Source organism: Phoenix dactylifera, unplaced genomic scaffold (genome assembly GCF_009389715.1).
Source record: "Phoenix dactylifera cultivar Barhee BC4 unplaced genomic scaffold, palm_55x_up_171113_PBpolish2nd_filt_p 002322F, whole genome shotgun sequence".
NCBI lineage: Eukaryota > Viridiplantae > Streptophyta > Magnoliopsida > Arecales > Arecaceae > Phoenix > Phoenix dactylifera.
Genome location: NW_024069561.1, coordinates 24,775 through 37,532, shown reverse-complemented (window position 1 = coordinate 37,532; position 12,758 = coordinate 24,775). Strand labels below are relative to the sequence as shown.

At 39.0% G+C, this 12,758-nt stretch overlaps 1 protein-coding gene and 1 long non-coding RNA gene across 2 annotated transcripts; one reads left to right on the top strand and one right to left on the bottom strand.

Moving 5' to 3' along the window:
* Positions 1 to 3,577: 3,577 nt before the first annotated feature.
* Positions 3,578 to 4,832, top strand: LOC120109522. Its single transcript, XR_005510378.1, has 2 exons — positions 3,578 to 3,784; positions 4,170 to 4,832. It is a non-coding gene; the product is annotated as an uncharacterized LOC120109522 (long non-coding RNA).
* A 714-nt stretch (positions 4,833 to 5,546) lies between these two features.
* Positions 5,547 to 12,466, bottom strand: LOC103723475 (guanine nucleotide-binding protein subunit beta-like protein A). The gene is made up of 2 exons (XM_039123258.1): positions 11,475 to 12,466; positions 5,547 to 5,855 (listed from the first exon to the last, which is right to left on the bottom strand). The coding sequence occupies exons 1-2, from the start codon at positions 12,342 to 12,344 to the stop codon at positions 5,754 to 5,756; spliced, it is 972 nt and encodes a 323-aa protein (XP_038979186.1). The 5' UTR covers positions 12,345 to 12,466; the 3' UTR covers positions 5,547 to 5,753.
* Positions 12,467 to 12,758: the final 292 nt, after the last annotated feature.

Below are 12,758 nucleotides of genomic sequence, written 5' to 3'. Positions count from 1 at the left end.
TTATTGTGCCTTGGCATTGTAGAGCAAAAATACATCAAACTTTTGAGGGGCCAAGTTATAGTCTTTTAGGCAATAAAATGTTTCTAATGGTGAAGCAAGAGATTTGGATTTCTTAGAAGGGAGTAATCCTCACAATCCAATTAATGCATGGTCGTCTACTTTTTTCAGTGTTTATATTTGTTCTATGGTGAGGTGGTGCTTCAACCAATGATTTTTATCAATGATGCAGATTGTGATACATTGGACAGTTGGGCATAAATTTGCCTCAAAAGTCTATGGACTTTACTATATTACCCACATAACACCAAGAACACGATCGAGATTATAGTGTTAGAAACTAGTCTTAATCCAACAGGAAAGGGAAAAAGGATTGCCTGAAGGCATGACGCCATGATATATCTTGTTTCTGCCTGGACCACAAAATCCTCCCAATAGGAATCATGTCTGCCATCTTGGATGACAGTTGATGCGTTTATATACTTCTACCAGACGAGTGGAACCAGGTGCCCTAAATTATTTATACTTATCATTCCCCTTCTATAGTGTGGAGAGGAAGAGAATAGAAACTCTCTTGTAACTGAACACCTCATTGTCTTTGGTTGCTGCATGTAAAATGTGGTGGAGAGAATTGAAACCGTGCTTTTGAAATCCAAAAGTATGGGCCAGGTATAAACTGATTTGGAGTGGAGGCACAAGTTGTCCTAAGGCTTGGTGTGTCAGAATCATGGAGTTTAACAAGAAAGAGATAGCATATATATTTTTTTATAATATCCTTTTAACTTTTACTCTTTTTTCCTTGTTTTTGTAGGGAGTTATCATCGTAGGCCAAGTGCTATGTGGTGATTAACTTGTCACAAGCAGATATCTAGAGGAGCAGGATGTTTTTCATTGCTTTATTTTTCCAATAGTCATGGAACACAAGAGCCATCCCTGAAATCAATTGAATTCAGTTGCTTGAAAATCAATTAGTTTATATGTTTGCTCATTTTATTCTCATTCCTTTTAGAACTTGGTTTATCATAGCATGGCACAACATATGAAATTGAATTGAGCAACAAAACAGGCTAAGTCGTAACCTAAAGCTTTACATCTTGTCACATATTTTTGGTTCGTTCCGAGAACTTGGGTTCAGCTATTCCCACCACATTGTACATTGCAATAACAAAATGAGATGTTTACTTTACAGGAGAAGGTTCCCATTCACTACGCTCCACTTTTTCCATTGATGAGAAAAAGAATGAGTGACTCTAGAGCTCTCAGTCCACTTCTTTGTGTGCTAAAGTGCTGTAGATCCTTAACGTGCCTATCCATGCTAAAAGTAGCGAAAACAATATAGCCTCTTTCTGTTGGGTAAAGGAGCATCCCATAATCCAATTTCGTCCGAGATTGAAATGCAAACAAGATCATATGGCCAATCATGTTCTTTCAAAGTAATTTGTTTTTCCCTGTTGGATTAAGGATGTCTCTGCAACATTTATTGTCAAAGTGATTTCATATGACAGCATTCCAGTCAAAAGGCCTTCTACTATCATGCAGATATGTGAGGACCATAGCCAAACTTTTTGTTAGATTTATAGCTAGCCTAGTATCTGGTGTTATGGGCAATCCAAAACATCATTATCCTGTTATCAAGGGGATGATATTTGGCTGTATATGCATTTATTTAATGGACATGGTTGTTTGATTTTGATTCCCAATAATTTTTTTTTAAAATATTTTAATGCACTGTCATCTGAGAAAAGTATTGTCAGCTTAGTTAGGAGAGTTTTGTGCCACTTGCTTAAGGGCAAGAGGGAAATGGTTGATGAGGAGCTTGAATTTCTTAAATATAATATTTGACTATGCCATTCATTCTTTCAAGGAATGATCTAAATAAACTTCGAGTGTTATGTTCCTTCTGATTTATTTGCATGAGTAACCAAATTGATGGTTGATTATGACTAAATTCATTTCATTGGTTTCGATGGAATCTAGAACAAAGTCATTCCATGTTGCAACTATAAATTGCCTCATCTTGAGATACAAAAGAATAAATTGCATAACTGTGCTAAAAATTGGATGTTTGACTTGGTGTTTTGAAGGTCAGGTAAGGTTGGCATTTGTGATCTTCTTATTCAATGTGTGGTTTTCTTGCTCCATATTTTATGAGATCATATCTAAGAAAATTATTTTAGGTTCATGAGGCCGGACAATTTGGGGGCGATGTAGGGGGTGATTCAATATACGAGTGGCATGGATATACAACAATCAGATTGCAACAACTAGTCTGCTTTGTGTTTAATCTATAATGAGAAACTAGTTTTAAATGTCACGTTACCCATCTTGAAAAGTTTTAGTATATTTATCCTTTCTGCATCCAAACACAAGACAGAATTTCTGAGCTTTAGGATTTTCCAATCCTGGGATATCAGGTTTCATCCCATGGAACCAAAACCTAGATCCCAATCCCATGGGGGAGGTAAGCCAGGTGTCCAACCGGTCTCATAGAAGGGAAGTGAAGCTAGCAGGGTTTTTAATGGGCCCAGTAAGCCTAAGCCCATTTCAGCCACTGATTTAGAATTTAGGCCAAGCTCGATCCTGGCCCGAATGAAGGCCCTGGGTTTGACCTGATGATAGGGCATTTTGTTCAGCTGGCTAGGTTGAATTTGAGCCCTATTCTTCTTTCTCAAAATGTAAATCCAAGCCTTAGCTTGAAAAAAATTGGGCCTTCCTATTTTCAGGCCTCATCAAGTTTTAATAGGAATATATCATATGCTGTCCGTTCTCATCCTTTGTATTCATTGCCTTGACATGCCTATATTTTTATTCCTCTCTTGTTTGTCTTGATAAATTAGAGAAAGCCCGTTTTCATGGTTGTTACAGTGTCTGAGGATGTAGGCAATTATCTTACTCATCTGAGATAGCATGTGGGCATGGATTGCTGAGTTGGATTTACAACAACCGTTTGAGGATTTGCATGTTATCAAGAATTCTTACCTCATAGGATTCCCCCAGAAGAAACTTATTTCTACAATAAAGGATTAAACCTCTCGATAAGAATCTAATATATGCCTCTTCTCTCTTTTTGGTATATGATTGCGATGAGACATTTTTTATATAATTTCTTTTAGATGAAATCAGTAGATATCTCTGTTTACTGAATCCTCACTATTCCTTTTTGCATATTATTGAATCTAAAACCATATCCATGTCAGGTTATGGTCCTATCTAGCATGTCCTTACCTATGCAACAATGGCAAATTCATTACTGATGCAGAGATTGCAGTTGCTGTTATCCAATCTATGATCAGAATTAGACCCTCATGGCTCCAGTATCTTGTTACCTATTTCCTTTCTGCTTTCTGAAAAGGTCTCCTGGTGTTTGTGTGAATTGGAATTGCTCTTACCATCTGACACTTGGTTTTGCTACTGCTTAACCATGTAAGTTACCTACAGAACACTTAAATTATATTATTTTTTGTGGCACTAGGTGAAACAAAGAGAAAATTTGAAAGTGTCTACACAGGAGGGACCTGAACACTCCAGACTCGGGCAAAGTTTTCCCAGTACTGGCATTGTTGTGGCTCTGAACGATCCATTTGATGCTGGTTGCACTGCTGCTCCTCACTGTTCATATGATGACTGATCAGCATGGTAAACTTCCAGGTTTTCACAACAACTCTACCTTCAAAGAGATTCATGTTTTCATTTTGACTAGTAATTCTGGGATAAGGATATTGGTGTCTGTCTCTGCATCCAGAGAGCAGAATTAAGAAATGGAGCCAATGAAGCTCCCATGCAAATGGTATGGCAATGATCCATCTTTTTTGCTCGATTTATTGCAGCTTTCTTCTAATATCTTGTATTTTATATGTTAACTAAATAATGTTTCAGCTATAGAACAAGATCTTAATAGATTGATTTGCTGGTTTGGATTCCATCATGTACCAAATATAGATTTATTTGCTACTCTTTCCTTGACCCTGTAATATATCTAGTTCCTCAACAAGCCTCTAGACTAGCAACTAAATTCCTGCTATTATCTATCCACTTCTTCAACAACACTCCCTAAATGATATGTTATACCTTCATCAGTTCTGAATAAGCATACAATATTATGTCTATTATATTACTTTGGTGACTGAGAAGCTGAAGACTTGGATCGGCCACTTTATTTTCATTGTACGTAGGTGAAAAATTCAGGCAACATCTACAGACTTGGAGGGTTCTTGACTTCACAAAGCTGGAGTTTTAGACTAGAAGATGATTATCACCTGATCAGCATTAAACAAGCAATGTTTTGCGCATTAGGTGTTTGGGGAAGAAAAGTGCAGGAGGATGAACTTGCAGCCGTAGACACCATAGAGGAGAAAGAAAGGGTTTGAGGATTACAGGAAGCAGCAAAAAAAAAAAAGAAAAATGGCAAAGGAAAATTCGCCAGGTTAAAAAAGCCCAGATACCATATACTAAAGATTTAAAAAAAATCTCTATCAGCACATTATGTGTGTTATAGGTGGTTGCATATTATGTGGTATCAGATGAAAATGGAATGCAACTCTCAGCATATCACTTATCTGTAACTCTGTGAACTGGTCCTTGGCTCATCCTTGAGCTTTATGTCGATCAGCTGATCCTTGAGTTCAAGCTGCATGTCTACAAGGGACCACTAATTGTTATCAAATGCAGCTTAGGTCTCCTCGTTGGATGCAGTATTTGGTTCTATTATTAGCTCCGCAAATATCTGCCCACCCCGAGTCGCGATGCAGATTGCATATATACCACTGTTGTTTGTATTTTCAACCACTTGGTTTATCAAAATTCTAATACCATAGATCCAAATGGGTATCTCCGAACTTATTTATCCTGCAATTGAAGATTGTTGAAGAAAACAAAACACAGATCCTATTTGCGAAAAGATCTTCAAACACTTCAATTCAGCGAACAGAGATTTGAATTGTTTGCCTTCCACATATCCCATGATAGCCAATCTAATGAGCAACGAATGGAGAAAATGATGGCCAATCTTTTCAAGTGACAGCCAGTTAATATTGGCATATCTGCATTGGAGTGGTGATTTTCGCTCTCTTAGAGACATTTTCACAGCAAGGCATCGGTAAAATGATGCTCCAATACGAAGGTTTTCCCTTCCCCCGTTGGCATTGGGCTTTTATTTGCTCGTAATTGGAGTACTGTTGATTTCTACCATCCGTTGCAGATAAAAAGACAGACATGCGTGATAAGATTAGGGAGTCCTCAGGATGCCTTCCTCCGCCTAACTTTCCCTCAGGCGACCAGAAAAAGGAAACCAGGAATCTTTTTTTTTTTCCGGCAACGAAGAGGAAACCAGGCTTGACCCTGCACCCCATAAAGCATCCAATATGATCCAGAATTTGTGCACGGCTATTCTCGACATTTGTTTGTCATGAGAAAAAACTGCTCTTCCACAACCCACGGAACAAAAGCTAGTTTAATAGCAGCGCAGAAGCTAGTTTTCCATGTAAAAAGCATTCACTACCAAAAATTTCAAAGATTTAAAAGGGATCAAAGATTCCAAAACAGCACCACCAAGTCATCAAAAAGATGAGAATATACTTCCATTCAAAGGTCTCCTATAGCAAAACTATGAAATAACTTTCAATGCCAATAGCAAAATATTTGATCGCCAAACATGTGCCTTGCAAATTCAAAACTAGATGGGAAATAGATACCACAAGTTCGTTTGGTTAAATTAACAGACTGGTTCAAAAAAGAGACTTGTAGCTAGGTCCTTAGCTCTAATAGCGACTAACTTCCCAGACTCTGATGGTACCATCAGTGTAACCAGTAAACAGGGTGCTTCCATCAGCGCTCCAACTCAAGCTTGTACAGTATAGCATCTGCAATAGCAGTCACGGAGGGAAAAAGTTAGAAAGCATTCTTCCGTCCATTTAACAGATGTCAATAACATCGATATGTCTTAAAATAAAATAGATACATCCATCAAAGAGAAATCTTATATGACGACTAATTAATGAGCTTTTTGCATTGCAGGCATCACATAGGAGAAACTGGCGTTGTGGAAAACCTTGATAATTATATGATGAAACCTTGACTTGAGAAATAAAAGAATGTCTTCAACTTTTTACTATTTGCAAGGCAAATGGTTGCCAATCTCAGCAAAAAGAAAAGGAAGAAGGAAGAAAAAAATTCTAAGTCATGGAAAAAAGATAGTTTCAGACCCACTCAGCATGCCTGACCACAAGAAAAGATCCTATATGGATGAATTGCAAAATATGCAGAAAAGCATTGCCAGAAAACACAAATACATGCGGTAGAGTATAATTTTATATCAGGAGAATATACCACTACTACTGTAGGCGAGAATACATACAGAGACACCAAATATAAGTTACAAGAGAGCGCTCGCAAAACAACATAATTCTCAGTGAAAATTTTATACAACAGGCATATTAAATTTGGATCTCGCATGTCCCAAAAATAATTATCAGCAACAACTTACAAAACTATAGAGACACACGTTGCATTCAACAAGCATAAAATATGCACTCCATTAATTTCTATTTATTGTAGATAGTGCTGAGAGGCTCCCAATAACCAACGTGCCGAGGTTTCTAGAAAAAATACTCAAAAGTGCAAAAACAGGAATGGAAACACAGGGTTTAAATGGTCATTCAAACAACTAAAATTATAAGAAACTCATTCACAAACATGTGCATACCTGTGTAGATACTGCCATGGAGGGAGGGGCAGCAATTGAGCAAATGCTTCTCAATCTAGAAAATAATTTAGAGACGAATGTTCTAGTATCCTCACATTCAAAAAAACTGGGGTTGTTATGAAACCAGCTAGCACTCAAAAGAAGCTTGAGCCAAATACTAACATTATACTAGCTTATTTGTCTGAGGCAAGATGCAGGAACTCACAATGATAGGACGCAGATTTATAATCTTTACAAAGTTAAGAAATTATGTTTAATAACTGTTAAGAAATGTCCGAAGATCTTAAATATGTAAATTCATGAAAAGCTTTTAGACAATTCATCTGCAGTCGCATCTCTGTTATTGATGAGAATGCCTTTTGTTCCTGGAATTTTATTTCGCAAGTGGACTACCCTCCTGCCAGACTTTTAGGGTCCCAACACCACTGGTAGATATGTTGGAGAGGAGAGAAAAGAGTTTTTTTTCTTTTTCATTTTTTTGTAGGGCAGGGGCGGGGGTGGGGGTGTTGGGCTGCAGTGACTGGCTCTATTTTGGAGTCTGGACTGAAGCATTGGGCAAAAAAGGGGCATACCCTGCACCAATATGGGGAAAGAACAGAATAGGAAGGGGGGATGCCATCTGTAGTTCCACATTTACAGCATAAGTTTTTAAAAAGCATGAGCGGCTTGCCACATTTCCTTAATCATGTTCATAGCACATGTCCAGTTAGAGTATATTTGGAGACAGTATAATGCAATTAAAAACCACTGGTGCCTTAAACATAATTGCTTCTGGAAAAATATGGAACAATTCAAGTACAAAGATAACTATATTAAACGATCAAGTTTCAAGAATGCGTTGAATTTGTTCCATACTCCCGAGTCCCAAAAATTGTTCACTAACATAAAACAGATTTCCAAGTCCCAATTGCCTGAGCTTTTATGATGGCCATATATACAACAGGAACACTTGCCAGAGAGAGCTAGCTATAGTTTGTATTTACTACCAATATTATCATTATATTTTGTAATGCATTAAATTGAAGGTTCAACCTCCATAAATATCATATTTGATGTTAGCCTGATCCTCGGGAAGGATGAGGATATCAGACCCCATGTTTACATGTCCGCGCTCTGATGTTCATTACCAAATCTCTGAACTTAAATCTCCAATCAATTTGCCCCCTGCCTATCCTACCTATACGCCCAGTGGTAAGTAGGGCAACTCTACATAATTTACAATGCTTGCCTACACCCCATACTTTCCTACCAAGGAACAACAGTTTAAGTATCTTCCTGAAGGCCCACTCAACTTTTCTTTTTAATTTTTAGTGCTTGACCCATCATTTCATAAGCCAAAATGGGCTTCGATGAACATGAGACTGCAGCTACTACTAGTTATCCTTTAACAAGATTCTACAATGCAGTGAAAAATATAATTCAATAATGCTCACCACCAGTTTTCTCAAAAAATAATACTCACCACCTATAACTAATAATAGCCTCAATCATATTTACAATACTACGATTCAATATCCAGATGATCAATCCAAGAATTCCATATTTTGGCAAAAACAGCAAATATGGCATAAATGCTAAGAATAGGAAAAAGTTTTTTTTTGTTTTGGGGGGTGGTGATGGTGGTAAAGATGAATAAAGTTAAAAGACAACAAAAGGACATCTTTAAATGAAAGTTAGCCAAATAATTTCTAGACTAGTCATAATGGCTTTTCATGCACTGTAATAAAGCTGATCTAGAGAAAAGGAACAAGAAGTTGAGTCTTGAATAGTAAAAGCTCAAGCACAATTTTAATAACAATGATCTTTCTTTTGCAAAGCAATTGATCAATAGATGCATGTCTATAATAAGGTTGACTAGAGGTTTTCTTATACCATGACCATATATCAGTGACATCTTGCTCAAAATGTAGAATTGCTGAAGAACTTTGTTGTATGCCAATGCTACTTCAGAATTAAATTATTTTGTGAAGGCAAATGTTTAAAAAATTTCCTTTTTATATATACAATCAATACCATGAAAATGAACATCTAATTCCAATTTCTAGTGTGTTGATTTACTAGTCTAACTTCACAATTGGCTCCTATTGAAGGCCAAACCCTCCAGATAAAAAAGCTCCTTCAGATGCTTCTAATTGTGCCAATATCCAATCTTATTTTCATCTCTAGGCTCTAACTTGCCTCTTTTTCAATACTTCACCAACATATGAAATCCCTTAGACACCAAAAGCTACCTAGCTCTACATTATTGAACATGATGAATCATTTACCATTAACTAGAGGGAGGGGGGGGGGGGGGGGGGGGGGGGGGGGGGGGGGAGGGAGAGCGAGAGAGAGAGAGAGAGCAAGTTTCCATCATACACTCTCGGTGTTGTGAAGCTTACTCTGCAATAATCAAATTTATCAATTCTTCCTCGTTCTATAACGAAACAAAAAATACCCTTGATCTCATATAATGCTCTCGATCCCTTCTGACAACCATAAACTCTACCCAGCCTAAGACCTGTTTAATAAAATGTTTATTTAGTTTCAAAGTTTTTATTAATATATGAACATCTCAACCTCACCCACACAGTTGTAGTCCTTTTGGAGACACGATCATCTATTATTCCACCAATGCATAGAATAAATTCAAAACAGCACAAAAAATATGCTTTAAATTCTCTTATCCCTCAGTTAAATTAATTTTCAAACTTTTCTCCAATGTATTTACCATTCCAATTTTGTGTCCTTCCCTCTCCTCAACGTTATAAACCATTAAAAAGTGGCATACAACAAGGGATTAAAGAAGCATAAGAAACATCATATGCCTAATATTGTACTAAGAAGGCCTACTTCTACAAAACAGACAACATAAATAGGAACTTGAACTTTAAGAACAATCATGTATTTATGTGTGATTACATGCATATTGTCAACAAACCATGCCCAAAATAAATACAACAGAAACATCAGCGGGGTCAAGTGATTACCATATCCGATCCTTTACTTGAAAAGACTCTGAGAATACAAATGGCATTCATAATTCTAGCAAACTTTTCTTGGTAAAAGCACTGAAAGGACTGATACTATCTTCTAACAATTTTGTATGTCATGATCAATAAAAGTCAACAAAGCATGTTTTGTGTACAGTGACAAGCAATCATCCATTAAATATTAATCGATATTGGAGGCACTCCGGAGCTCCAAAGAATAGTTAAAAACAGAATTATGCAAGATATAGTACACCAAGATCTATAATCCAACTTATCATATAATATTAGGCACCATATGACATAAAAACAATACAAAATAACCTAAGTATGACCCCAATTAAAAGATAAAGCAGATGCTCATACAAGTAAATAAACCAAAATAATGAGCTAAAAAAGTGGAGATATTTTCATATAAAATGTTCAGTTTCAGATATTTTCTCATGATTGCCAAACTTTAAAATCATCAGTCCAATCAATAGTGCAATTCAGACAAGCACGCATTTGAGGGAAAAAAAAGTGGAGTAACCTTACAAGTACCAAGAACACCATGCTTCTAGTGACCAGTAAAGGAACATGAAAGGCATTGAACATTCCAAGTCCACAAATCCTACCTTCTTATTACAATCCAGGACCTCACCCAAAAAGACTAGCCGAAAAGAATTATTTGGATTACTTGATCTTGTATAAGTACCCAAGATCTATCCAGCGAATAACCGATGTCGGATTAAACACACGCCTGCAACGAATCCTCACATACTCCCTCCGTTCAAGCCCTAACATCCTTATCAGGCTAATCACAAGCAAATCCATTCAAAACTAATCACAAGCACCACGACTAGCCCATAGTCAGCGCTCATAATCCGTGCTGGAATATCTCCTAATCCATATAGGTTATGGGACACGTTCGTTTTGATACTATTTGTCCCAACCCAGAACCTCACCCAAAAAGGCTAGTCGGAAAGCATTATTTAGGTTATATAAATATCCAAAATCTACCCAGCGAATAACCTATATGGGACTAAACACGGCCGCGTGCAGGTCCTCACACTTCTATATCCAAAATTGGAGGAAAAAACATGATACTGATTGTAAAACTCTCTCTGGTCTAACATGCATGAAATGACAGCATTTGCAAATTCACAACAGACCTTCTAGAAGCTTAAGACCTCTCAACGTCACAAATCAAGAAGGCAAAGAGCAACATCATAAAATAGACTGCATCGTACTATTTAAAGTGCACGCTTTATGGGGCTGACTGCTCAACTTGATATGATGCAATCAAACAGTTCTACTTTGATAAATATGCAAGGGAAAATTCATTCCATCTTCATAGTGATCCACCAGTCTAGACTACTTGATTTAACTTGGCAGTTCTCACTCACGTATGATTAACAATCATCAACTCGCCGACACATGCATTGTTTATGCCCTGTACAAGTAGTTCATTAACTCACGGTCCTCGCTTCAGATCTACACAGACTCCATCCACATGAATCTACTAAATCATAAGATTCAAAGAAATACAAAAAAAAAAAGATAATGGAAAAAATTCAAATCTTTCTTATTCCAGAGAATCTAAGGTCCTGATCAAGAAAAGCCCAGCAATATGTAAATAAATAGTAAAAACACCTAGATACGTCGCACAGAGAAATTCCCAAAGCAATATCATTTCAGATTATACTAATCAACATGCAAGGCAGAAAAATCTAATCTTTCTTTGACCTATGAATCTCCAAACATGTCAGGGAAGACCCAAAAGCAGCAATTTCCGTGTAAATACAAAATCTAGAAAAGCAGTCATATACCTGGTTCTTGCTGGTGGGCGTTTCGGGCTTGAGATCCTGCACAATGGACTTGTTCTCGAGATCCCAGATCTTGACGCTGTCCTGGGTGGCGGCGCAGAGCCAGTACCTGTTCGGGCTGAAGCAAAGCGCGTGAATGATTGCCCCGGCATCGAGCGAGTAGAGCCGCTTCCCCTCAGCGAGGTCCCAGAGCAGGGTGATCCCGTCTTTCCCACCGCTGGCGCAGAGCGACCCGTCGGGGCTGACGGCGACAGCGCTGACGTAGCCGCCGTGGCCGGCGAGGGTGCAGCGGAGCTTGCAGTTGGTGAGGTTCCAGACCTTGACGGTGCGGTCCCAGGAGCCGGAGACGATTATGGGCTGGAAGGCGTTGGGGCTGAATCGGACGCAGCTGACCCAGTTGGTGTGGCCGTCGGCGTCCTGGATGGTGTACTTGCACTCGCCGAGGGTGTTCCAGAGCTTGATGGTGCGGTCGCGGGAGGCGGAGACGATCTGGCGGTTGTCGACGGAAAAGGCGACGGAGAGGACGTCCTTGGTGTGGCCGACGAAGCGGCGGGTGGTGGCGCCTGTGTTGAGGTCCCAGAGGCGGAGCTCACCGTCCCAGGAGCCGGAGAGGGCGAACTGGCCGTCGGAGGAAAGGACCACGTCCTCCACGAAGTGAGAGTGACCGGTGAGGCGGCGGCGGGGGACGCCGTAGGAGGAGGCGGCGGCACCATCAGTAGAGAGGGGGGCGTCCTTGGTGAGGTGCCACACGAGGATGGACTTGTCCCGGGACGAGGAGACGATCATGTCGGAATTGTCGATCGGGGTGGCGATCCCCGTCACCACGTCGCTGTGGCCGCGCATCGTGCCGCGGAGGATAAGGGTGTCCGCCATCGCCGCCGGTCGAGGAGGTGGTCGTTCGCTCTTCGGGCGCGGCGGCTGCTAGGGTTTAGGAGAACGATGGGAAGGGGATTTGGACGGCTAATATAGGGGAACGGCTAATATAGGGGAAGGACTAGGGTTTTGGAGTTGGGGATCGTAGTGAGGCCTTGAGTGGAGAGAGCTTAAAGTTTGACCGGTCCAAACTACGAATCTAAGCTCCAACTCAAACTTATTCTAATGTATCTTGCATCTGGCTAGAATTGGATCTCTTGCAGCTTGAATTATATTAGATTTGTTTGAGGTTTTGAACTATGAAGTCTTATAAATTAGATTTATAAACGTTTCTTGTATAGTATTATTTTTTTATTCTATTTTGTTACACATGAATTTGCAACTTAAGCATGATATAATTGTCTAATATAATGT